At 41.2% G+C, this 26,393-nt stretch overlaps 1 protein-coding gene and 1 pseudogene across 4 annotated transcripts in view; one reads left to right on the plus strand and one right to left on the minus strand.

The window, feature by feature from the left end:
• CCDC93 (coiled-coil domain containing 93) overlaps window positions 1-26,393 on the plus strand; it is a 95,994-nt gene that overhangs the window by 539 nt on the left and 69,062 nt on the right. For all 4 annotated transcript variants that reach the window (XM_041739458.1, XM_041739459.1, XM_041739460.1 and 1 more), the window contains exons 2-6: window positions 3,611-3,724; window positions 5,173-5,267; window positions 15,051-15,162; window positions 19,328-19,426; window positions 20,213-20,269. In XM_041739458.1, the coding sequence (XP_041595392.1) occupies window positions 3,611-3,724; window positions 5,173-5,267; window positions 15,051-15,162; window positions 19,328-19,426; window positions 20,213-20,269 (477 nt within the window). The remainder of the gene's footprint in view (window positions 1-3,610; window positions 3,725-5,172; window positions 5,268-15,050; window positions 15,163-19,327; window positions 19,427-20,212; window positions 20,270-26,393) is intronic.
• Window positions 11,929-12,077, minus strand: LOC121482177 (annotated as a pseudogene).

A 26,393-nucleotide genomic window follows, 5' to 3' on the forward strand; every position in this document is an offset into this window, starting at 1 on the left:
CGCCCGCAGCAGCAGGAAGTTCGGGGGCTGGGGGGGCGCCGGGGGGGCCCGGGGGCGCTGTGCGGGGCCGGGGGTGGGGCCCGGGCCGGGGCCGGCGGAAGCGTGGCTGCTGCTCCGGGACCTAGCGGGGGCCTTTCCCTGCAGAGCAGAGGTGTTTGTCATCAAACACTCACTGGACCCTGAGGGACAGGATAATCGGTGGTTTCCGGGTCTCCACGTAGCCTGGGAATAAGAGGAACGAGCGCTTGCTTTTGGCTGCAGATGCCGTGCAGCTAGCTGGGTGGTTTGCAGCGTCTTTTCCTCCACCTGATTTACTCCAAGGCTATAGCATAGTTTACTCGATTCTGGGAAGAAATGGAATCCACGCCGCACCTCTTCCCCGCTCCTGAGCAAGCGTGTGGCAGGATGGATTGCTTGACTCGTGAGTGGCTCCTTCGCTTTGGACCGCCGGTGCCCCCACCAAGCCGCCCCTCTCTCTGCCAGCCCTCAATCCTTTCATCCCACAAGGACCCACTGATGGAGGGATCACTATTCTGTGCGTGAAGGCTGGGGACATAGTGATGGAAAGACAGGCTTACCTGTCAGTGTGTGATCCCAGAACCCAAGTCCGTTTTGTTGGAATTGTAGGTAAACCTAAGAAATGTCCTGTTGTCAGAACCCTCATATTAGGTAAGACCTTACATCGATGGAACGGGGGATTGTGAAGACAGAACTGTATCCTGATACTTGACATTTCTCTGTTGCCACTTGTTTATTTTAGGCTCTCATCAAGTTTTTGCCTGGCCTTATGCTCTAGACCCCCTCTGGCCTCTCAGGTTCCTTAAATCCCTCCAATTCAGTGTCCCACAGTACTATAAATGGGGGGGGGGGGGGAGGGTCTTTCTAAAATAAAAAGGAACTTGGTCCTCCGTGTTGTTTAACCCTTCTGTGACTGCTAGGAGGCTGGGTCTGATTTGTCACTTTTCTAGGAGCCTAAGACAGTTCTTGGCAATTAATAGGCATACAGAGTAAATATCAAGTTAAATTGTTAACATTTAGTTAAAAGAATAATGCATACAAACATGGATAGTGTGTGTCATTAGATTGTCACTAATCCAGTTAATTCCTTAAATTCAATTTTTTAAACCCTTTATGTTTGTGAAGGAGAGGAAGACAGCTAGACTTGGCTTTGCCCTCTAGGTTACATGAACTACAGTACAGAGCAAATGAAAATTTAGCATGCCTGGTCTAAGAGCTCATAGTCATTCATCTTTATCAGAACTTTATTTTTTTTTAACAGATCTATTAGCCAATCTAATGACTTTTTATACCCTCAAAAGAGGGTATGCGTTCAGTCACTGTGTGTTGCCCAGTGGCTGTTTTCATTTTGTTTCAATGTTTTAATCTGTGAAGTCAATATGGAGTCTTATATTCTCCATTCAGTGTCTTGCACCAGGAAGTTATTTCACAGGTTATATTGCAAAAGTGTATATACTTCTCCATTCCGGGGGTGAGTGGATAAAGAACATGGGCCATGCATCTGCCTTGGGGTTGGTCAGTGGGTATCCTTTCGGTACAAGTGGAGGCAGAAATGGTTCTCCTGGGATGAAATGTCCTTTTCTTGGAAGTGTCATGATAAGTGATGACTGACCACATGAAGGGTTCCTGTTTTATACATCCTGGGAGTTTTAAGAAAATGCTTGTATCATCTCATTTTTCTTTTCTGCTCCATCTTTGTGAATCATATTACTATTTACCTTCTCTTTTCTCTGAGTCTCGCCACTTAGAGATGTTGCTTAACTATCAGGCCTTTTGCGAAGGAAGAAAAGGTGTGAATAGTTAACATTAGTTTTGCATGTCCACCAAAAACTTGGGAATGCTTTGATAGGCTGGACCAGGATTATTTGAGAGAGAAGTAAAACAAGCTGTCACCTTCACCACCCCCCATTGCAAGAGATTGTCAATCATTTTAATAATTCTTTGTTCTACTACTTGTTAATATGTTAGCTCCCTCTCTTGGCAATTTGTACTTCAAAATAAACTTGAATTTCCATTATCAGTGTCATGACTATGAAAACATTTTGCTAATCCACGACTGGCATAGGTCATGTACTTTATTGTAATGATTGAATATGTCATTCCATATTTAATTGTCCTTTGAGCCTTACTGCTACTTCTGAAGAGGTGTAAACATGACTGAATAATATATGGATCCTCTCCTGATCTAGCTAATAGCCCATTTCAAAAGACAGGCATATATATTTTACCCAGACATTTTACTCAGAAGAGGTTGATACTTAATTGTATGTATGGCAAGAACTATAAATAAAATGGAAATGCAGAGGAGTGACCGTTTGTCAGGGTTGGCATCAAATAGGAGCTAGAATTTGAAAATTGTTTCTGGGTGAGTAGAGAATATCAGGAGAAGGGAAGGGTTGTGAACAGTGAAGAAATGGGAATGAGCCATGCTTGAGGTGGGCCATAGCCATGACTGGATTGTTTTGAGGGGAGGTAAAGGGTGAAGCTGAAATGATAGTTTGCAGCCAAAGATCTGAATGCCAAACCAACAACTTCGGAGTTTATCTTACAGACAGTGTATCATGCATTAATGATAAGGACTAGGGGATGAGCAAAAGAGGGATGATGCGAAAGCTGTGATTTAGGAAGGGCTGAGGAAAACAGATTAAGAGAAGAAAGATTGAGAGGCAATTGCAATAGTCCTGGCATGAAGTGTAAATAAAAGGGAGGGGAGGATAAATGTGACACACATAGTAAAGGAAGATTTCACAGGCATTTTGGGTGAGGGAATAGTCAGAGGTAGGTACAAGAATTTGAGCCAGCCATATGTTGGTCGTGTTTTAGGTAGAGAAGTGGTTTTTTAATGTTCTGTAGTAACAGAAGAGAGGGAGGGTACAGTTCCTGAAAGTAGATGGAGGCAAAAGTATTAGAATATTTCAGTGGTTTTAAGTTGTATATCAACATCTGGGAGTGAAGGTAAGCTTGAACTTAAAATTTTAAAGTCAGGTTCCTGTTTAAATACATGAGATGAATTTATTATTTTTAAGGCAATCTCATTATGTGGCAGTAATCACCTTTCAATGTATCTAGGTTGAAAACCCTCCTTATATTTGCTTTAGAGATCAAAAAGAGAAGTGCAGAGAAAGATACAAACTTGAACTCCCTTCTTTGTTCTTGCATTGTTTGTCAGTAGCTTCTGGGACTGATTGTATATACAGTTTAAAAAAAAAAAACCCCAACACTTTGTTTTTGTCTGTAAGGAGTTTATAATGTAGTCAGGAACCTGTCGAGGAAACGGCGTGTTTGAGAACAGGGAGGTGATGTGCTGTAATTTTCCTGTCCCTGGATTCCTTCAGCACCGGATAAGTAATCTGTACTACCTGTGTGTGTCTTCTCCTGCCACCTGTGACGATTAACACAGCTCATGGAGGCCTGAGGAATGCTATTCTTTGTGACTCTGGCAGCACTGTGTCTCCATGCTCCTGCATGAACACAGTGATAATAGCCAATGTCACATGCTCCTTAGCTATTAAATTGTGGCATCAGAGGATGCACCCAGTGGTCCTGTACTCAAGGTAGCTTTTACCAGCCTAACTTTTACCTTTTGTTTTAGGTAGAAACAAGAGAAGATGAAGAACAAAATGTCAAGCTAACTGAAATTCTGGAGCTTTTGGTGGCAGCTGGGTATTTCAGGGCAAGAATTAAAGGTTTATCACCTTTTGACAAGGTAAGAGGAAACCTTACTAGCCATTAGGCTGTGTTTTGTTGGAGTGACATGGTTTACCAGGGTGGAGAAAAGAGGAAGAGATTGTGTTTTTACTTTATCCAGTGTCCATATTTCTTTCTGATTCACGTTTGTTATTAGAAGTGTTCCAATTTCCTATTAAAATAAAAATCTATCAGCAGATATGCTGTGAATTCCTTTTCTGTGTACAGATCTTTGGGAAGTGCAAAGAAGCATTAGAAATAGTTCTTCCTTTTAAGGAACTTACAGTTTGGGTGGAAAGATAAAGCTTATGTAAGATAAAATAATCCAAGTTAATAAGGAGCTGTCCCAAGTCAGTATGCTCACAATTTCCAGATATTCTAATGATGGTATATTCTGATTTTAGAGGAGAGAGAAGTCACTGTGGGATGAAATCTGTTAATTCAGCAGAACCTTCAAGAATTAAGCACAAGGCATAGTAATAAGTGTTGAGGGTACAAAGATAAGACTCAGGGAGCCCAGCTTCTATAGCATAGGGAAGGGAGACAGGTAAAGCAACATATGTAGAATAAGTGTCACAATGCAGTAAGTGCAGCAGAGATGAAGCTTCGAGATTAGACAGCAGGAAAGCTTTCCTGGTGGAAGAAAGTGTTGAGTGCTTCAGTGGGCCACAGCCTGGCCTTGCATAACAATCACTGTGGATTGTTGTAAATACAGATGTTGAGGCCCTTTGATATTTTGGTTAGAACTGGGCTGGGGCCTGGAATCTGTATTTTATAGGCATTTCATGTGTGTCTAAAACACAGCCAAGGATAAGAGTCCCTATTGTTTTTTCTAACATCAAGCTGTGCCTGAAAAGGATTTTGTTTCGAAGTGGTGTTTTAGCCTCAGTCTCATTTGCATCTCTGAGAAATCCTATGAGAAAAGTAGAGCAGGGATTCTCCTCTCCTTTAGATACGTGAAAAAAATAAAATGTATGGAAATTCAGTAATGGGCCACAGATGTCAGCCTTGCTACTGACCTGTCTGTGATCTGTAAAACATACAATTCCTCTGGAGTCTGGCACATCCCTGAAACTGGATTAAGACTTCTCCTGGCTGAGAATTAATGTCCATCCCTCTCAGTATAAAGAGGATCTGTGAATGGTGTGCCCATGTCATAGTGTAAGTCAGCTTCTTGGTCACACTAGCCACATTTCAGGTGCTCAGTAGCCGTATGTGGCTAGCAGCCACTGTATTGGATGGTACAGATACATTAACGTCACTGTGGAGAGTTTTATTCATTGGTGCTATTTTAGATGAATTGTAGTTGATGGAGTCAGAAGAACACATACACTCTCTCAAAAGATATGTATTTTTGTGTAGTCATTGATTCTGTAAAAACTACTTGTTTTTTTTTTCCTACCTTCCATTTCTTCCCCTATCCCCAAGCTAGAAAGAGAAAACAGATACTTTCTTTGTGTCTTGCAGGTAGTAGGAGGAATGACTTGGTGCATTACCACTTGCAGCTTTGACATAGACGTTGATTTGCTCTTTCAGGAAAACTCTACAATAGGACAAAAAATGTAAGTTGTCAGGGTTTGCCATAGAAGAGCCCAAAGTGGGTGAAGGGAGCTAACTTTTGAGTGTCTACTATATGCCAAAAGTTGTGCCAAACACTTTGCATGTTTTATTTTAATTTTCATTGCAACAGGTATTATCACACTTTTATGTATTATGAAATTGAGGTTGACAGAAGCCATGGTCACATAGTTAGCATGAGTCATTTAATGCTCAGACTATTTTTTTTAAGACTTTCTCTCTCTCTCTCTCTCTCTTTTCCCTAGTTTCATTGAGATTATCATCCTATAATATTGTATTAATTTAAGGTGTACTACATAATGTTTTGATATATATATATTGCAAAATGATCACCACAGTAAATTTAGTTAACATCCATCACCTCACATAGTTGTAAATGTTTTTTCTTATGGTATGGACTTTTAACACCTACTGTCTTGGCAGCTTTCAAGTATACGATATGGTGTTGTTAATTCTAGTCACCATGCTGTAGATCACATCCCCACTTACCTATCTTATAACTGCAAGTACGTTTTGTACTTATTGTCTCCCTTTACCCATTTCCCTCAGCCCCCACCCTTTCGCCTCCAGCAGCCACTAATGTGTTCTCTGTTTCTATGAATTCAGTTATGCTGGACTCCATATACACATGAAATTGTACGGTATTTGTTTTTTCTCTGATTTATTTCACTTAGTATAATGCCCTCAGAGTCCATTCATGTTGCAAATGGCAAGATGTCCTTTTTTCTTTTATGGCTGAATAATATTCCAGTGTGTGTGTGTTCATTCATCCATGCATGGACACTTAGGTTGTTTCAGTGGTTGGCTATTGTGAATAATTCTGCAGTGAACGTGGGGGTGCAGATATTTCTTGGATATACTGACATCATTTCCTTCTGGTAAATGCTCACAAGTGAAATTGTTGGATCATATGACAGTTCTATGATTTTTTAAATTTTTTTATTTTTTTGAAGAATGTCCATACAATTTTCCATAGGGGCTGTAACAATTTATAATTTCACCAGCAGTGGACAAAGATTCCTTTTCCTCCATAGCCTTGCTGATGTCAGTTATCTTTAGTCTCTTTGAGTTTAGCCGTTCCAACAGGTGTGAGGTATTATCACATTGTGGTTTTGATTTGCATTTTCCTGATGATTAGTGATGTTCAGTAACTCAAATAGTTTTTCTAATACTCTAATAGTTTCCAGTAGCTGCTTAGTTTCTCTCTGTCCAAAGGCAGCTGGAAGGAACATATTGGATGGAAGTTGAATAGGGTGAGGAGAGAATCTTTCCCTCCCCACTGCCTCTGTGTAAGGCAGAGCCTCACTTTGCCTGCCATTGAGAGAAGGCAGCGTGGACTCCTTGCTAGAGGTTTCACCTGAGTGTATCCTGCCCAGTCTTCCATAGCTCACCATAGCTTGGTGATTTCATTAGACCACTAAGGATCCCTGGTTCTGCCCACCCCTGCCATTGGGCACTGTATGACCTTGGACAAGCCTCAGTTCCCTTATCTGTCAGGGATTTGTGATTTCAGATTTGTGTGCATCTGTGACTTATTTAATCATTTTTCTGAGGCTTTATCCTCCCCCAGGAAAAAACTCTTCCAAATGGATTAAAGGTGGTTTGCAAATATGCATAAGAAGCAGTGATAGAGAAAAGGGGAAGCAAAGCAGACGGAAAACAAATGGAGTTGGGGAAAAGGCTACAATATTCGTCATGGGCTACAACATGCCTTGTTTTCCTGAGGGTGGGCCACAGATTTGGCTCTAAGCTTTCTGGCAGCCAACAAAAAGAGAAAAACATGATAAATTACCCAATTCACAGTTTCCATACAGAAGAAAAATCGGGCCCACAGAATCACCGAAATTCTTAATAATAAGACCAAAGTGTATCTCTCGGCTCCTCATTAAAGAGGATGTATTGTTCTCTGTGACGCTGCTCCTCATCAGTGCCTAGCCATGACTAGCAGAGCTCTACATCTGTAGCATCTGTCATTCTGGGACTGTGGCATCGTACCCAGTGACCTGTAGTGAAAAGTCCTTCACTGGGAATCAGTGGGACAGAGTCTGGGCATATGGTTCTGCTCTCTGCTAGTTGGGCTAAATCCAGAGGTAGATTTTTATCCTTGTGTGTTTGGGGTTTTTTGTTTCTATTGTGTAGGTGCTACATCCATGAAATAAATTAAAAAAATAAATCAGTACTGCCAAAGGGTTCCAATACACAGCTAATGTCTCTCCTCCTGTTCCCATTCTGTACCCTGGTTTTATTCCCCAGAAAGAATCATCTTTGCGTTTAGGTTTTAGATTTTTCAGAGAGCTCACTTCTACATCTTTAACCATGTACGTTTCATTCAAGTCTGATAGGAGGAATTTAGCTTACCTACACTACTCACTATATCCCTTTTGTCTTCCATCTTCCAGTTTTGTTATTTTTATCTGTTTTTTTTTTTCTATGATCACTTTTTTGACTCATTTACATCAGATGGTTTCTCCTGGTTCCTAGCTATGTAGGGTAAACGTTTTACTATCCATTTTTCCTTCTTTTCAGCCTACATCTACCATCATATCATTACTCTTACAATGTTCAGGGCATAGTATTTATAATCTGTTCTGTAATCACAATTAAATTGTTCATGCTTTATCTACAGATAGATTCTAAAAGTAAATCTATAAAGTGATTACAGTAAGAACAGAATTGTGATGGTGCCAGAGAAAAAGAAATGTAATCTTCTGGACCATGATAGTGCTCTTTGATGGAGAATATTCAAAATATTAGAGTCAAAAGGAATCTTCATTTATTCATTGACTCACCAAATATTTTATTGAGTCCCTACTATGGGTCAGGCATTGTTCTGGGTACTTTGGATATGTTACTAAAAATGTCCTACCCTGACAGAGCTTAGAGTTTTTTGGGGGGAGACAGACCATAAATAATTTAATAAATAATTGAGTTATACATAGAAGTAGTATGTGCTATGAAAAGAAATTGTAGCTGGGAAGGTATATGAAGGTTTGGAGGCAGTTGTCTAACTTTAGGTCAGTGTGGCCTCATTGAGAAGGTGATATGGGAGCCAAGACCTGGGAGAAAAGGAGATCATGAGTGTGGAGGTTCCAAACAGAAGTTTACCTGGAGTGCAATGAGGTGGGGAGAGCAATGGGAGAGGTGCAGGTTTTATGGAGGCCAGATCAGGTTGAGCTTAGTAGGTCAGAATAGAGTTTACTCCATGTGAGATGGGAAATTCTTGAAGGATTTAGAGCAGAAGAGGAACATAATCTGTTCATAATCGATTTTAGAAGGAACCCTCTGATTACTGACTAAGGGGGTGAAATTGGCAGCAGGGAGATCCTTTAGCATACTGTCGCCATGCTTACAGAAGAAGATGGTGGCCAGGACAGTGGGCTAGCAATAGAGGGATTCTGGATCTGTTTTAAAGGTAGAAACAACAGGATGTCATGACAAATTGGATTTGAGTGTGAATAAGAGAGGAGTCAGAACCCAAGTTCTGAGGCTTGGGCTGAGCAAGTGGAGGTGGTCTCTATGAAAAGTCACTAAAAATCAGGCACACTGTAATTTGCATCATATTTTTATAGCTTATTTTCCTTGAGTTTCTGATTGCCTTTTTTACATCTTGACAAGGAAGCACATAGCTTTACCTGTAGCTCAGATCAGCCAGATTCTTAGTCTATTAACATAAATTTACTATCTTCTCGAGGACACTCTTGATTGAAGCCTCTTTTTCAGTTTAAGTGATTACTTTCTACACCTGTGGCACTCTTGCTATGCTGGGATTTCTTTCAATTGCATTCATTCTGCACCAGTTTTACCATTTCTTAGGTTCTATGTATCCCTTCTTCCTAAATTCCCTTGAAGTTTTTTATGGTGATTCTTAACCCCTTTTTCACCTTGGGTGTTATGATACTTCCCTATCAGTGACAGTACTCTTAATAGATACTGGAGCAGTGTTTTTTATACAGATTCTTAATATCAAATCCAAAAAATAATGAAAACAGGCTTTTTCTTTCAAAGTGTGGATACAAAACTCATTTGGAAACAAAACATGACCTGAACTTAAAGCTATTTATAGTGATCCCACTTGGGTGAATATTCATTAAGTTTTAAAAATTTTATTTAAATTCAATTAGTTAACATAAAATACATTATTGGTTTCAGAGGTAGAGGTCAGTGATTCATCAGACTTACATAATACCCAGTGCTCATTACATTACATGCCCTCCTTAATGCCCATCATCCAGTTACCCCATCCCTTGACCCTCCTCCCCTCCAGTGACCCTCAGTTTGTTTCCTATGTTTAAGTCTCTTATGGTTTGCCTCCCTCTCTGTTCATTTTATTTTTTTCCTCTCTTCCCCAGTGATCCTCTGTTTTGTTTCTTAAATTCCACATATGAGGGAGATCATATGATAATTGTCTTTCTCTGACTTACTTCACTTAGCATAATACCCTGCAGTTCCATCCATGTCATTACAAATGGCAAGATTTTATTTTTTTTGATGGCTGAGTAGTAGTCCATTGTGTGTGTGTATATATACATCTTTATTCATCTGTCGATGGACATCTGGGCTCTTTCCATAGTTTGGCTATTGTAGACATTGCTGCTCTAAATGTTGGGGAGCAGGTGCTCCTTTGGATCATTACATTAGTATCTTTGGGGTAAATACTTAGTAGTGCAATTGCTGGGTCATAGGTTAGCTCTATTTTCAACTGTTTGAGGAGCTTCCATATTGTCTTCCAGAGTGGCTTTACCAGCTTGCATTCCCACCAATAGTGAAGAGGATTCCCCTTTCTCTGTGTCCTCACCAACATCTGTCATTTCCTGACTTGTTAATTTTAGCCATTCTGACTGGTGTGAGGTGGTATCTTATTGTAGTTTTGATGTGTATTTCCTAATGCCGAGTGATATGGAACATTTTTTCATGTGTCTGTTGGCCATTTGTATGTCTCCTCTGGAGAAATGTCTGTTCATGTCATCTGCCCATTTCTTGATTGGATTATTTGTTCTTTGGGTGTTGAGTGTCATAAGTTCTTTATAGATTTTTGGATGTGCTTTTATCTGATGTGTCATTTGCACATTCTGTAGGTTTTGATTTTGTCAGATGTTTCCTTTGCTATGCAGAAGCTTTTATTTTATTTTATTTTATTTTATTTTATTTTATTTTATTTTATTTATTTTTAATTGAAGTTCAATTTGCCAACATATAGTATAACACCCAGTGCTCATCCTGTCACGTGCCTGGGCCTCAGTGCCCATCACCCAGTCATCCCATCCCCCGGCCTGCCTCCCCTTCCACTACACCTTGTTTGTTTCCCAGAGTTAGGAGTCTCATGTTTTGTCACCATCTCTACTTTTTCCCACTCATTTTCCCTTCTTTCCTCTATAATCCCTTTCACTATTTCTTATACTTCCTGTATCAGTGAAGCCATATAATGATTGTCCTTCTCCAATTTACTTACTTCACTCAGCATAATACCCTCCAATTCCATCCACATCGAAGCAAATGGTGGGTATTCGTTGTTTCTAATGGCTGAGTAATATTCCATTGTATATATATACCACATCATCTTTATCCATTCATGTTATCGATGGACATCGAGGCTCCTTAATCAAGTCCCAGTAGTTCACTTTTGCCTTTGTTTCCCTTACCTTTGGAGACGTGTCTAACAAGAAGTTGCTGTGGCCAAGGTCAAAGAAGTTGCTGCCTGTGTTCTCCTCTAGGGTTTTGATGGATTCCTGAATATTCACAAGTTTTGCTGCAGAAATAATAATTTCTTCAAGTATAGACTTCACTTGGGCTCTACATAATGTATAATAATATATGCCTCTTAGGTAGAGGAAAATGCAAACATCTAAAAAAGTTCTGAATTCTGAAACACATGTGGCCCCAAAGGATTTGGATAAAGAGTTGAGAATATATAGTATTATGTTCTCTGGTAAGTACTTGATGTGCTTTTAAGTGCAGAGCCATGAACTGTAACTGTGTGCAAAGCTTGGTACAGGGGTTTGCATAACTGATGGTCCTCCAGACTCCGAGCAGTGCATCAGGCATTTGGGTCTCAACATCTGTAAGAGAAAAGCAATAGCCAAAATATACTGAATTATTCAAAAATCTTTTCTGTTTGGTTTTGTAGTATATTCTGTGTTTGAGGTTCCTCTCCACAGAGTTTCTCTATAGGTGCAAGTTAGACTAATACTGCCTTATATTTGCAGTGCCTCAGTATGTCCTAGCTGATGTGTTGGGGGGCCAGGTAGCATTGTCTGAGGAGTGCACTTGCCTTTTGAGGGCCTGATTATCTTTTAGGCTATTTTCTATGCTTGCCCAATTGAGGCCTTTTTGTTCTTTTGATTTTTTTTTTTTTGAGAGTTTCATGAGCTTCTACCTACATCCTCCTTCTACCCTTCCAGCCTGTCCTAAAGCCTCATTAGTACAGAGTCTGTGCTCAGAGATCATGAGATTTTAGACTTATAATTGAGTTCAGCAACACACAAGTAGGCACCTATGTACAGAGCACCTGTGCATGCATTTTACTATTTTACCTTCACAACAAGTTTTAGTAAGTAGGACAGGCATTATTCCTCATTGTATGATGAGAGTATTGGACCAGAGGGATCAGGTGACTTGCCAAAAGCCCCAGAGCTGATGATGGAGCTGGAATTTAGTTTAATTCACTTTCTTTCAAACTGTTTGCAGTAGGGGAGGAAGCAGTGTACTGAACAGTCTTAAAAACTAAAGGAATCAATTAGCAATAATCGTGCCTCAGATAAACCTCATTGGCTACAATACTGCCACTGTGCAAAGCTAAAAACTGAAGGAATCAAACCAATCACCTGTAGTGACAAGTGGGCACTGTTAAAATCTTAGGTTAGGAAGCTGACTGAGGAACCTCTGCATTTGTCACTTTCCCAGATTTTCAAAAAGTCAGAAAATCTACCCTGAGCTCCAGGGAGAAACAGATAGGGTCTGGTAGGCTTCTACAAGAAATCCTAACTTTTGCCCCCTATCCTCAGCCTGCCTGTGTCTCCCCCACGTCCCTCCCTTGGCCCAGCAACATTTTTCCTCCAGCTGCTTCCATATGCTGCCGAACAAGACCTCAGTCTTGGCAGTGATTCATGGGAAGCGGGTTTAAGAGGCTTATTAAACCCTAAGATGACCCCGGGAATCCTTCCCTCGGGGCCTTTATGAACTTGGAAAATAGTCAGTCTCTAAGCAGTGGCCAGAGACAAGTTGGTCTGAAGGTAGAGAGGGCTGGGCTAGATAGTGTTGGAGGTCCCAGCCTCTTACTTTTAAGCTACTGAATGGTTCTGTGCAACCAGTAACCCTATGCAGACTCAGATCTGCAGCCACTAGGGGGAGCTTTCCTCTCACTGAAACAAAATATAACTGAGCAGAAATGCCCCAATTATATTAATAGTTAATACCTACCCTGAGCAAGGATGCCAACTTAGGGTCATCTTCATTTGCTAAGCTTGGAGTTTAGGGAGCAAGGCCAATGAGGCACCAGTCCCTTACCCTCACGATTTTCAAAGAAATTAAAGCATGGGAGTCTGATAGAGATTAAAATAAAAAATAAAGTATGTTCTAGAGAGAGCCTTAGATATGCTACCAATTGAGTTCGTTAATACTTGCCTACCAAACTATCCTATTTGAGTGCAGCAGCAGCTGGACAGCCATAGGCTTCCCCACTGGGGCAGCCACACATCTCATCGCAAAAAAGACACATGTGTCCTAAAGACAGACTTCTCAGAAAGGAGCGACAGTTGTAGTGGCTGAGAACCACAGAACAGTTTCCTTCCGTGTCTCAGACCTTTTGGATAATTCACATATGTACTCCCTCTGTTGGGGATGAAAATGTTCTCCTGTAGGCTTCCCTCCTGGGAGGTGAATGCTCCCTCCTTTTGTGAGTGTATGCTGTAGACTACCCGTCTTCCCATGTCCATATTTTTTACCCTTAACATATTGGGCTTGACATTGATATTATGATCCATGGGACTGGGGATGTGGCTATTTCTCTTAGCAGTTGTAACCTTGGTGACACCATGTAAAGCTACTGTCTAGTAATAAACGTAGGTTTGTAGTGTGTTCTCCAGGGACCATTCCCTGGGGAGCTGCCTAGCTCTTCTCCCTAGAGTTTATTTAGTTCCTGCTAAGACAAGGGGATGGAACTTACTAAGGGAAGCATAGGTAAAACAATTGCTCTCACCCAGGCCTTTGTTATATGTTGGTCTTAAGGGTGTCTGTCTCTTGGGAAGGATTATGGAGCTACAGAGAGACTAAAGCGTACAAGATTTCTTTGAACAAGGAACACTTTAGGTAGACCCAGACTTGCTGTATTTGAAGCGTCTAGTAAGACCTGGGGACCTTGTTCACTGGGGCTTTCCTCTATTAGGAAATAGTGCTCACTTGTAGACAAGACCATAGTCATGGCTGTAACTGGCTAAAAATTTTTTTAAAGGGTTTTAGATGGGACTATAACCTAAACTATCCATGTAAGCTGAGCCAGAACCTCCCATTTCTCCATATGGCCCCACAAGGCCATGCCTTGTGACTGTTTCTCAAGGCAGACTCACTAAATAACTTCTGCTGTTTCCTCTTGAATCTGATCCAATTAAGATGTAAGAAACAGGAACCAGACACTTGGAGATCAAATATCAGCTGAGTAGAGAAGGAAGCTTAAATCTGTGGTGGTGGACTTGCACACAGATCACTCTATCACTCCTGCCATAAAGCTGTCCCACCCAGGTCCAGGGAGCAGGGAGAGGATGCAAGAAGAATGCTCTGGGGTCTCAGGGAGCCCTGTTCTTCCCCCCTCTACTCCCAGATGTTTCATAGGACTGAAGCAAGGTATCAGGGAGAGATCAGATAACCCCTCATGAGAAACAGAAAAATTCTGCTCTCTGGAAAAAAAAGAACAAGGACATGGTTTCCTCAAATCTAAGATTAATTTCAAAGTATCAAAAAAAATGAAAGGCTATTTTTTATTTTAAAAATACTTTTATACCAGAGTGGAGAACTCCAATTTTTTTTTTTTTTTTTTTTTTTTAAGCATAAGGCCTTGTGTTTTGTCTTAATATTCTGGGCACCCAGCACAGGCCCTGGTAATTATTTGTGGCCTGAATGCTATTTAGAACAAGTTTTTTTAATGTGTGACCTAGTGGTTCCCAGGTTTTTTTGAAAATGTAGGTCAGTAAAATGAAATATAAAAGACAATGAGGCACTGATAACTTTTTATTTTACCATGTGAGGATATTAAATAATAATTGCTACCTCAAACATCACTATAATTTCATAAATAAACAGTATGTTTTAATATAAAAAAGGTAGGGAGGGATCCCTGGGTGGCGCAGTGGTTTGGCGCCTGCCTTTGGCTCAGGGCGTGATCCTGGAGACCCAGGATCGAATCCCACATCGGGCTCCCGGTGCATGGAGCCTGCTTCTCCCTCTGCCTGTGTCTCTGCCTCTCTCTCTCTCTCTCTCTCTCTCTCTCTCTCTCTCTCTGTGACTATCATAAATAAATATAAAAATTAAAAAAAAAAGGTAGGGAGAACAAAATTCTAGAATAAACTATGAAAGCCGCAGTGTGGCCTTAGATGCACGCATACACGCACATCTAAATAGTGCTTATATTTCTCATTTTGCAGCCAGCCAAGAGAAGCTTGGTCATGGTCTGGTGTTGAAAAGCCCCAGATTCTTCTGGAATGCTGCCCAGACTTGAGAGATGTCTTAAGGGCCACTTAGTGTGTTCTCACTCTTTGCTTGTTGTTTTTTCCGAACAGAGCGCTATCAGAAAAGATCGTCTCAGTCCTGCCAAGGATGAAGTGTCCACACCAGCTGGAGCCCCACCAGATCCAGGGCATGGATTTTATTCATATATTTCCTGTTGTTCAGGTGAGAGCCTTTATGTGATTTCTTGTCCTCTGCACATCAGAATTCCTGCATGGTCTGGCTCTCAGGCCATCTGGCCTAGATCCTGGATCTGATGGGTGTGGTATGGAATTGGTGGAGCAGGACATGATGGTGCTTCCTGATGTCATCCTCAGAAGGTTGCCAGTACTTCATCTCTTCTGCCCTAGTTTCACTGTCACTTTCACCGTCACCTATTGTGGTCTTTGAATGTTCCCATTAATTGGTTTTCATTCCCCTTTTGGTAAAGATAGAACCCTATAGCCCCCCCATAGGGACCTATCCCAGCTATCCAGCCTAACTTTATTCCTTGTTCTTTCTGTTCTAGCCCCTCTGACTTTCCCTCAGTTTTTTTTCATACATATTATGCTTCCTTCTGTCATGAGGCCTTTCCTTCAGGCTTGAAAGCTCTTCCCTTTCTCTCCTTACCTACTTAATCCATATTCATCTTTCAGATCTCAATTCTACCAAACCTCTTCAAGAAAGCTTCCATTAACCGCCCCCCCCCCCCCCGCCTGCCCCCAATCTAGAACAGGTTCCTTTGCTATATATACTCATACTGGCCACATTCCTTTCCTTTGTAGGGATCTTCCTTGCTACAGTTTGTAACCATGTGTATCTGTCTGGTCACTTCTGTCCTACCTGTCAGACCTTCTCAAGCTTCTTGGTGGCAGGCACCATAGTTGCCTTGCTCACTGTAGTGTCTCCAGCACCTTGTGGAACTATCTGGCACTGTGTAGGCAGTTAGTCTTTATTTGATGACTAGATGTCTGATGTGAGGTCATTTCCACCCTGGCTGTTTTCCAAGGCTCTGTGATTAAGTGGCTCATGCTGTACCGCCTCCTACAACCTTATGGTCTGCTGTCTCAGCTTCTTCTGGGCACTTTGAAAAGAGGAGGAGCAAAGAGCCTGCTGTATCAACAGCACTTTGCAAATGATCCTAATAGATTTCTTTGAAGCATTGATTTTAATCCCAGTCCTTACGTATGAGGAAAGTGAGATGCAAAGAGAGTAATTCATTTGCTGAAGGGCAGAGAACTGGTGTGCAGACAAGATTCCAGTCTAAACTCCTTGTCACTAAACCTACTTTTCTCACCCTGCCACTCATGCAATTTGTGCTTGAAAAGTCTTCCAATCCTGCATTAAGATTAGGTAGCACAGGGGTTGAGAGCACACACTCAAGAGGCTTCCTGGGTTCAGATCCTGGCTCTGCCACTTAGTTGCATAACCTTGTGACCCACAAGGTCATAACTTAGTTTCATGACTCAAATGACTTAACTTTTCATCTGTTAAATAGAAACAGTAATAGCACCTACCTGACAAGATGAGAATTAAGTACATTAATATGTATAAAGCACTTAGCTGAAGCACCAGCCCATTTTAGTAAGTACTTTCTAAGTGTTCTGTGGCCCTTTCTGGTTTTGTTACTGTTATGGTGGACTTTCCCCTGCACTGGACTTTCAGTCAATCCCATGAAATTTGTAAATCGGAAGCTAAGACTTTAACTCGGAATTTAATTCATTAGGTCCATTTGACTTTGTGTCTCCAGTGCAAGGGGTGAGGGGGGATCTCCTGATCCCTTGTGTGAAAACAGGAAATAAGGACCCCATGCTGATTATTACTGCAGCTTCCACCACTACCACACTGTGAAGTTATTGGCTTTTCCCCCAAAGCCTGAAGGTCTAGTTATTAGACCTTACTCAGCCCTATGTTAGAACTTTGAGAGCAAAAAAATGTGGTCCAGATAGCTGATGAAAGGGAAGTGATCTGTTACTGGTTTCGGCATTTTGAATGTCTGTTCTGTGTTGTACATGGAATGCCAGAGGGCTTCTGGTATAGATGTGAGAATCTAGGTTACCAGATTTCTTGATTTCATGGATCTATAAAATTTTAAAGCAAAAATGGAGGCTGACCTATGGTTGCCACCTATATTTTGCCAGGCAAGAACATCTTTTAAAAATAACAACTATCACAACAAACACTTAAGTACAGTGAATAAACTGGTGGTTGCAGAGGGGATGTAGGGGAGGCTTGGGCAAAATAGGTGAAAGGAATAATAAAGAGGTACTAGCTTCCAGCTATAAAATAAATAAGTCACAGACGTGAAAGTGAAAAGTACAGCATAGGAAATATAGTTAGTACTATTGTGATAACACTGTGTGGTGACAGATGGTGACTGCATTTATCGTGGCGAGCACTGAGTAATGTATAGAATTGTTGAATCATTATGTTGTATACCTGAAACAAATATAACATTGTACATCAATTATACTTCAATAAAAAATATTTTTTAAGTAACAACTATCTTGCTTTCTCTGTCATTTCCTAAAAGAAAGACCTTTTAACTCTCAATCTCAGAATAAAAGACAGCCCTTCAAATGGAATACTTGAAAGTATTATGAAAAAACTAACCATGTGCTTGACATTTTTTGCCTGTTTCGCTGGAGACCGGTGAAAGAGCAGTGGTCAAGCTAGTGGTCTTGAGTGACTCTAGAGGTTCACCACCTTCATTCACACTGTTTAGCACAGCTGTAGTTACACTCTGAATGCTAACCCAGAGAAAAATGGATCTAACTTCCAGCCTCAGTAGTTCCAGGTCACATCTTTTTCTCCCATGCCAGACACTTGAATCCTGTGACGGAAGGTATTTTTCTTGAGTGCTAGGCACCCAGGGCAGAGTTTGGCCGTCCAAGAAGTTCTCTCCACAGCCCTTCTCTCTAGGAACTCCAAAATAGTGACTGATTCTCCAAATCCTGAGACTCCTTATCTTCCTTATCTGATTACAATCACCAGGATCTGGCAAAGTAACAATTCAGTGTAGATCTAATTCATGGAGGAACATTTGAAAGAGAAACAACTTTGAAGGTCCAGAAACTGGATCTCCCCATCCAAAAGGAAAGTAGAAAGAAATTGAGTTGAGCAAGGAGTCTGCCTCCTTAATTGTTCAGAGCCATGATACTGGGTGGGGGTGCAGGAGAGCGGCTACGGAAGCTCTGAACATTGTCTGATCTTCTGCCCCTGCTTCTGAGTTTTAGTGCCTGAGGTCATTGTTTGGAGGTGGGGTGGAGTAGAGTGATAGAAATAAATGGAAGATAATAACAAAATAATATTCCTCATAGTTATTTGTAAGCACCCCCCATCTTGGGCAGCTACTTCCCAAACATGTCCTTACTTGAGCTGGCTGCCCTCTGTGAGCAAGCATTCTGTCCATCCCTGCAGGAGCACAATGCCATATGCCATGTGTCTGCTTGCCTACATAGCTAAACCTTGCCAGGTGTGTTGCGCTCCTGGGGAAATACAACTACTATCCACAGACTGCTTCCGAGTTGTAGTAGGTCTCTCGGGACAGAGGATGGCGACTCCGACAGATGGCCTCCCTCTCCATTATGCTCTTTAGTTATAAAACAAGGAGCGAATGAAAAGCCAGGGATGAGAAACAAAGGCTGTGTTTTTGTATCTTACAATCTTACTCTCTAGGAAGTACCTAGATCTTCCACAGGTTATGGGGTTGGGAGTGTGTCTCTGTGTTGTAATTAACAGGAATTATAAGTAGAGAGCAATGAAGCACAGCTACTTTGCATATCGGCCCAGTAAAGCTGGAAAACATTTAATAAAATCTGTATGTCCAGTCTTTTGGTATGGAAGAGCCTCTGAGTTGTGACTCAGCCTTCGCTTGCTACCTATAGAACAATGAACAGATGATATAGTCTCTTTGAGCTTCAGGTTCTATACGACGTGGCCAGTACTTACAATGTTGTGTGGTTAAGAGAACAAATGCTGTGAGTACCTGGCTTACTTGAAGCCCAGGGCTGGGTACTCAGGAAACCTGTTCTCCAAGCAGAATATTTGTTTGGGGATTGTTTGTTTGGGGATTGTTTCAGCCAATGAAACAAGAGGTTGAACTAGATGTTCTCTGAAGTCCTTCCCTTTCCCTGGTCTGTGGTGCAGGCAGCACGATCCCATTGGATCTTAGCTTCTCAGATGCCCAGCTAGCTGCTCTTCACCTAGGACAGTACACATGGACAGTTTCTCATCACCTGGTCGGTTCAAGGATAGTGATTGGGGTTCACAAATTGTACTATCTCCAAGTTGGCCTTTACCACAGTGGTGTTTCATCCCTGTCCTCACATTTCCTAACTTTCTTTCCCAGTGGCTGGTGAAGCGAGCTATAGAAACAAAGGAAGAGATGGGCGACTACATCCGCTCCTATTCCATATCCCAGTTCCAGAAAACCTACAGTCTCCCTGAGGTCAGTATCTTCCTTCCTTTTCTCGTCCAACTGAGAACACGTGCGTACATGTAGAGACTCCCCAGGAAGGAGCATAGTAAGCTCAAGTTCTTCTGCATGACATCTCTGCCCCTACCTGGCCAGCATTGACAGTGGGCGTCCTGGTTTGTAAGAACTGCCTCTTTAAATGGGTACTGGGTGTCAAGCCCTGCAATTTCATCCTTTTCTCTCACTTTTAGGACTTGATTCAGAACTTTTATTAAATTATAAGAATATGAGTATATTTCATTAAAGTACATATAAAGTTCTTCAAGAGACCACCTAGGTTGTTGCCTAGGGGATTCCTGTAGTAACAGTTTCATAGTAACCACCCCCGACACACACAGTAATAACAACTGATACCTATTGAGTAATACTTAACTACACTAAGTCCCAGCGCATCACATGCCTTCTTTTTAATTTTCACAACTGCTCCCTGATGTAGGTGGTGGTGTCCCCATTTACAGACAGTGAAACTGAGGCTTAGAGGCTAGGTAGCTTTCCCTGGGTATCAGAGCTCATAAGGATTTGAATGAGAATACTTGTCTTCACCAGTACACTCTGGGGTCCCCCTCTTTCTTACCACCTTGGGATCTGTTTGGCCCTAGCTTCTTCCCATGCATAATGTATTCCAATTTGTTAGAAGATTGAGGCTTCTCCAGGCAGAGCTGTGATGAGAAATCAATTTGTAAGACAGGTTTCTGAGAAGTCCAGTTGAGTTTCACTCTTCACAAAGGGTTTGTTTAATCCCTGTGTTTTGTCTTGCAGGATGATGACTTCATAAAGAGGAAAGAAAAGGCCATCAAGACAGTCGTTGATCTTTCAGTAAGTTCCCCTGTCCTTGTGTAAGGGAAGAACATAGGTTCCTAGCCTCCAAATAGCCCCGTGGTTCAAATTCCAAAACCCTTGCCCAGTCCCTCCTGGGATTGCCCAGTGCTGACCTCAGGTGGTTGTGTGAGAGAAACCCTGTCTACCTCAGTGCCTATATCTGGACACCAGCATTCACAGGTAGAAAATGCCACAATCATGGCCCTGGGTTTTTGTTAGTTTGAGATTTACAGGAGAAATTTTCCAAATCCAAAGTCTTTCCTCATTTGTGCTACTGGCAGGTATAAACTTTGAATAGCTTCAAAGAGTAGATGATGAACTAGAGGTGGTAAATTGAGGTTAGCACCCCTTGATGGCTTTGGAGAGGCACAGCAGCTCCTGAGCTTTATGTGGGACACATTAGGAGGACCTTGGTCACCACATACTGTGTATCTTAACCATGGGGTCTGCACTTATGTACCCACTCCACCAGTGCAAGGGTCAGAGGAGAGCTTTTCAAACCTTTCCGGGCCAGAGTCCAGCAGAAACTTATCAGTGCCCCATATCCCACCCCACCCAAGCCTTCCTACCTGAGCTGCTGGGAATGAAGCCACAGTGCTTGGGGGTAACTTCACTTTCTTCCAAAAATAATGCGTGGTGGTATTTTGCTTTTTTTTTTTTCTACTTGAAGAATAAATGTGTGGTCTTCAAAGGTGGTCACTCTAAAAAGATTAACAATCATTTGATGACATAAAGCACTCATTTAAAACAAGAAAGTCTTTGTTACTTTATAACTGTAATTTGTATCTTTTTCACAATTTCCTTTTGGAAGTGGAAGGAGTGGAAAACTTTCAAGACAGTTACACTCTGAAGCCAGATACCATTTTCAGGCTTTGTGGTAGTATTAAATAATAACAAGACAAGATAGGATATCAGAGTAATTTTTCCCTCTGGTTATGAAATAGCTGTTCCTTTGAGACATTCTTAAAGTTTTTTGTCTTTTTTTAAAGGTTGATAAATACAGAGGAAGAGAATCAACCTTAACCTCACAGCACAGAAGCAGCTCCTTTTGCTGCTTGGACATATTTCTTCGATGCTTTTTTAATGTACATTTTTATACCAAATTGGTGTCATATTTTAAATGTAATTCTGTGGGGCTTTTTTTTAACTTACCCATATAGAGTCTTTGTAAGCTATGGAAGATTCCTCCTAACTGCATTTACCATGAAAAATAATAACCAATTTGTTGGATTTACCCTTATTTTAAATGATACTTCATTTTTCAAAAGCTAGAGAACCAATCAGACAGCATTACCTCTCATCCAGGGAACTGGGGAGCCCAGGGCAGGAGAGGAAGTGAAATTCCCCTTTCCCTTTAAAGCCTGTACTATTTGAATTTTATACCACGTCTGTGTGTGACTTATTCCAAAACAGTAAACAAAAGTATGATTTTCTAAATGCTTAATTGAATATCTGCCTGTGTAAATCTCACTGTTAGCCCTGAGTAGAGAATGAGAAACAATAATTTTCATCTTTATCACCAGGAAGAAAAGGCTAGCATACTTGTCAGCAATCTTATCAATGAAACTAGGCCTGGCATCTCCATACCCATTAAACATTTCAGGCCTCTAGCGACACATTCTTTCTTATTACTATTTGTAATGGAGTTCTTAAAGAAAATTCTCCTCTTCTGCTTGGTAATGTGACCTAATAGGATTTAAGGAGGTAAATGATAATGACAAATACATGGTGCCCAGACATTGTGGTAAGCATTTATGTATACCTTACCTAGTCCTCAAAAGAATCTTCTGAAATAGTAGTATTTTTTTCTTTTTTTTACAGGTGAGGAAACTCAAGCACAGATAGGTTATGTAAGTTGCCCAAGATCACATTAGTGATGATGGAGCCAGGATGCAAACCAGTCTTGTAACTACTACCCTGTGGGCATCTAGATAAAATGCTATTTGCAGCTAATTAGGAAATAATATCAAGATAAGGGAAAATTAGCAAATCTCTTAGTTCAGATGTTTAGTTTATTTCCCTTTTTTATGTGTGAACTTCTCAGTTGACTGTCAATATATTTGTAGCAGGAATGATAAAGAATTTAGATTGATGGCCAGAGCTGACCTATGGGTTTCATTTGTTTTCCTCTTTCTCTTTCTACTGAAAATACCCCTCACTTCCAGATGCTATCTTCTTAGGTTTCTTAACTACACTGCCATGAACTTCCCTCCCTCCCACCCACCACTTCTGCAAGTGCTTCCTGGCTTCCTTGCCTTGGCATGAGAGCTCCAGAAGCTTACAAGAGACTCCAGGGCTGTAGTGCATGTCCCTAGCTTATCCTTTTGCGTCATGTAAGGAATGGAACCACTGGCTGTTTTTCATTCGTCAACGGTCTCCCCAAGGGAAATCTGACCCTTAGTGAAGGGAGTGAAGCCTTTCCTCCACTGCCAGGCTCTTTGTACATCTCAGATTCTGAAGGGTATTTCCCTCTCCTTCCACCTTTTACCCAGCTCTGCCCTTTACATGCCTCATCAGTGTTTCTTGCCTGTTCCTTATTTTTTTTTTAAAGATTTTATTTATTCATGAGAGAGAGAGAGAGAGAGGCAGAGACACAAGCAGAGGGAAAAGCAGGCTCCATGCAGGGAGCCCGATGTGGGACTCGATCCCAGGACTCCAGGATCATGCCCTGGGCCAAGGCAGGAACTAAACCACTGAGCCACCCAGGAATCCCCTTGCCTGTGCCTTATTGATGAATCTGGAATCCCAGACTTAAATTGTATGAATGGTAAATTAAGGATTCAAATAAGGTCACACAACAGGTGCCTAATTTCTGGACCCCAGCCTTTTATAAAATACGTCTATAGCTGCCATGTCCTGATTGATGGCCTTTCGTGTGTTTGGCACCTGATTAGGCATCTTGCAAGCATCATCTCATTACCTCTTCACCAACACTCAGGGAGTTATATGTTGTTATTATTTCTATTTTATAAATCAGAAAGTTGAAGCCAGAAAGATCAACAAATTCCCTACATATTTACAGGACAGGAAGAGGCAGCCAGGTTTTGATTTTACATGGCACTCCTCAAACATGACAGGTGTGATGCTTCTCTGGTTTCCTCTCTTCGCCTCGACTCTGATTTCCCACATATTCCTGGCGCCAGTTTTACAACAATGTTTCTGACTTATTTCAGGACTCTGAGATATTATTCATCCAGATCCTAGTGACACAGATTTATCCAGAGCGGCTGGGTGCTCTCCTGCTACCTCTTGAGTCCCCTGTAGGGGCGTTTACTGTGACATATGTCCAGCTAGAGAATGTCTGCAAAGTGGAGACTATCATGTTGTCTTTCTTCATCTATGAGCATAATACTTTCGTGCCTCAACCAGCAGGCTTTTACTCATTCTTGCTTATTTAGAACCTTTTCTTAAAAAATAAATATTTAACCTTTTAATATTTTTCAAAATATTTAGCTTATTCTAATCCTTAACCATCTTTACTGGATTGTTCCCATCTTTTGCATTTGTCCTTGGTTATGTAGCTCAGCCATTTTTGGTGCTTGATCTTTTGCTTTAAAAAAGGTTGTACTTATTTTGTACTAATATCTTAGTAATAATAAAAAAATTAAGAAATGGGAAAAAATTACTAAAGGCTAAGTCAACATGATACAACCAGTCAGGATATGGGTACTGATATATATTCCAAGCAGAAAATACAATGTTTGGGATATCAATACAGAGAATTAGAGATCTCTAAAAATGTCATTCTACTGTATGTTTTGTTTTTTGCTCAACAATATAATTGAGGATATCTTTCCACGCCAATAAATATACTTCTGTAGCATTTTTACTGGCTGTAGATTATTCATTGTGTGGTACTAATTTACCTAGCTTACCTTGTACCTTTTCTTTTTCTTTTGGTGGTTATGTAGGACATTCTCCTAGCTATTTTTTTCCTTGTATCTTTATTTATTTAGGAAACATTCCACAAAATGGAATTGGGTCAGAGGTTATGCCTAAGGCTGTTAATGCCTCTTGGCAGATTGCCAGACAGAAAACCTGCCGTGAACTTGAATTCCTGAGCTCATCACTTTGGGGTTTTCTCTTCATCTTGCCCTCATTTTTCTTCTTAGGGATTATCCCTAGTACTTCAGCTTTCTTCTTGAAATGTTACTTCTTGGCTTCTCCATACTTCCTCTTTACAGAGTAGCTAGCTGCTTTGTAGAAGGCCTGCTGACAGGAGGTATATTTCCAAAGCACATAAGAAGCCAAACCTATTGCCACCCAGGACAGGTCATCCCTTACCACCTTCTCCTTTTTGTGTCATCACATAATCGCTCATTTGTCTCACTTAGTGTGCAGTTGTACAACTTCCTTCCTCCTTGTCTGAGCTGTCATCCTTCATATTCTTCAAGTATCTGTCCTATGCCGTGAGGTCTGTTACTCCCTGTTAACCTTGAGTAAAGAGTAGCTGTGAAATTTTATCCAAAGCTCCAAAAAATACTGCTTACTATTCACTGAACATTTTTGGATAATATTTAGAATTTTGTATGAAAATAGAGGGAATGAGAGAAAAAAGGACTCAGAGCTGCCAGTCCAGTTGAAAAAAAAATGCTTTGCAGAACTTACTGATCCCCTCAGAGACAAGACCATGTGGTATTGTGGTCCTGTGTTCTTCACAGGAAATGCAATGAGGGGGCAGCCCCCTTGGCGCAGCGGTTTAGCGCCGCCTGCAGCCCGGGGTATGATCCTGGAGACCTGGGATTGAGTCCCACGTCAGGCTCCCTGCATGGAGCCTGCTTCTTCCTCTGCCTGTGTCTCTGCCTCTCTCTCTCTCTCTGAATAAACAAATAAATAAATAATATTTAAAAAAAAGAAATGCTTTGAGGAAGTCCTTTTCGTTCAGCACATAGAATACAAATATGGCTATATACATAAAATAAAATTAGTACATTTTATCAATAATAATATATATACATATTTATATTAAAAATATATATCCTAGAAGTGGCTCAGTCAGTTAAATGTTCAATTCCTGGTTTTGGCTCAGAGTTTCTCTCCCTCTCTTTCTGCCGCTTCCCTCCTCAGAAAATATGTATATCTATCTATCTTAGATATATGTATCTATCTTAACCTTTACTGTGTGTCAGATATTGCTAAATAATTAATCCTCACAGTAACTCTGCTTATACCTTTTTTTACAGATGGAAAGTCACATAGGTTAAAGTAACCTGCCCCAAATCAGACAGGTAGTAAGTTATGGGGTTAGGACTAAAACCTCGGTCGTCCATGCATTCTTTCAGTAATATTAATTGCACTCTCACTGTGCCAGATCGCACTCTAGGAGGTGAGGTAAGAGCAGTGACATTCCATCAATAGGGGATTCATGGGAATTTGGGGGTCTCATCAAAGAGAAGATGTGGCCACAAGGGGGCAGCAGCATACATAGGCTTTATTTGGATGATGCTTTGACAGGTTGGCTTGTAGGATGGTGCAGTCCCTCACAGCAGCCACCATCCAGAGTTTTAGGCATCAGGGCTGCATCCAGAAGAGGGGACCAAGGGAACCCCTACCCCCTGGGAGGGTCCTGGAGATTGTTCGTGTGCCTTGGTGATGTCACTCAGCTATAATACAGAGAATCTCTAGGTCAGAGATCTCTGACGGGCAGCAGCAGTTTTGGGTCTTTACAGTCTCGGCTTATCCTATCTATGGTTAGCAAATACAGTTTTGCAGAGTACGCAACATAGGCTGTACATGGCTAAAAAATCTGCCTACTGGAGCCATGTTTAAGGCAACATGGTGTGTAAAAATTTGAGTTTGGCACTGGCACACTTTTGAGTCAGTGTGTCTCAGCCTGCTGTGAAGAAATAAACCTAAGAGCCAAGGTGCAGAAGCTATCTTTGGCTCCATTATTTGATAGAGTGACCTTAGTCTTACTGAAGAGCCCTGAGGTGGGATGTGTGCTGGTCCTGAAGGAGTAGAACAGAGCTCATGTGAAAGAGAATAGAAAAGGAACAAAGTCTGAAGAAAATTCTACCTCCTCAGCTAACTTTCCTCCCTGCAGACACATTCCTCTCTCCAGAAATGGTCACCATCCATTGGTCTCCCATTTCCTTCACTTAGTACCCAGGGACTTTGTTTC

The sequence above is a fragment of the Vulpes lagopus genome, chromosome 24 (assembly GCF_018345385.1).
Source record: "Vulpes lagopus strain Blue_001 chromosome 24, ASM1834538v1, whole genome shotgun sequence".
Lineage (NCBI taxonomy): Eukaryota > Metazoa > Chordata > Mammalia > Carnivora > Canidae > Vulpes > Vulpes lagopus.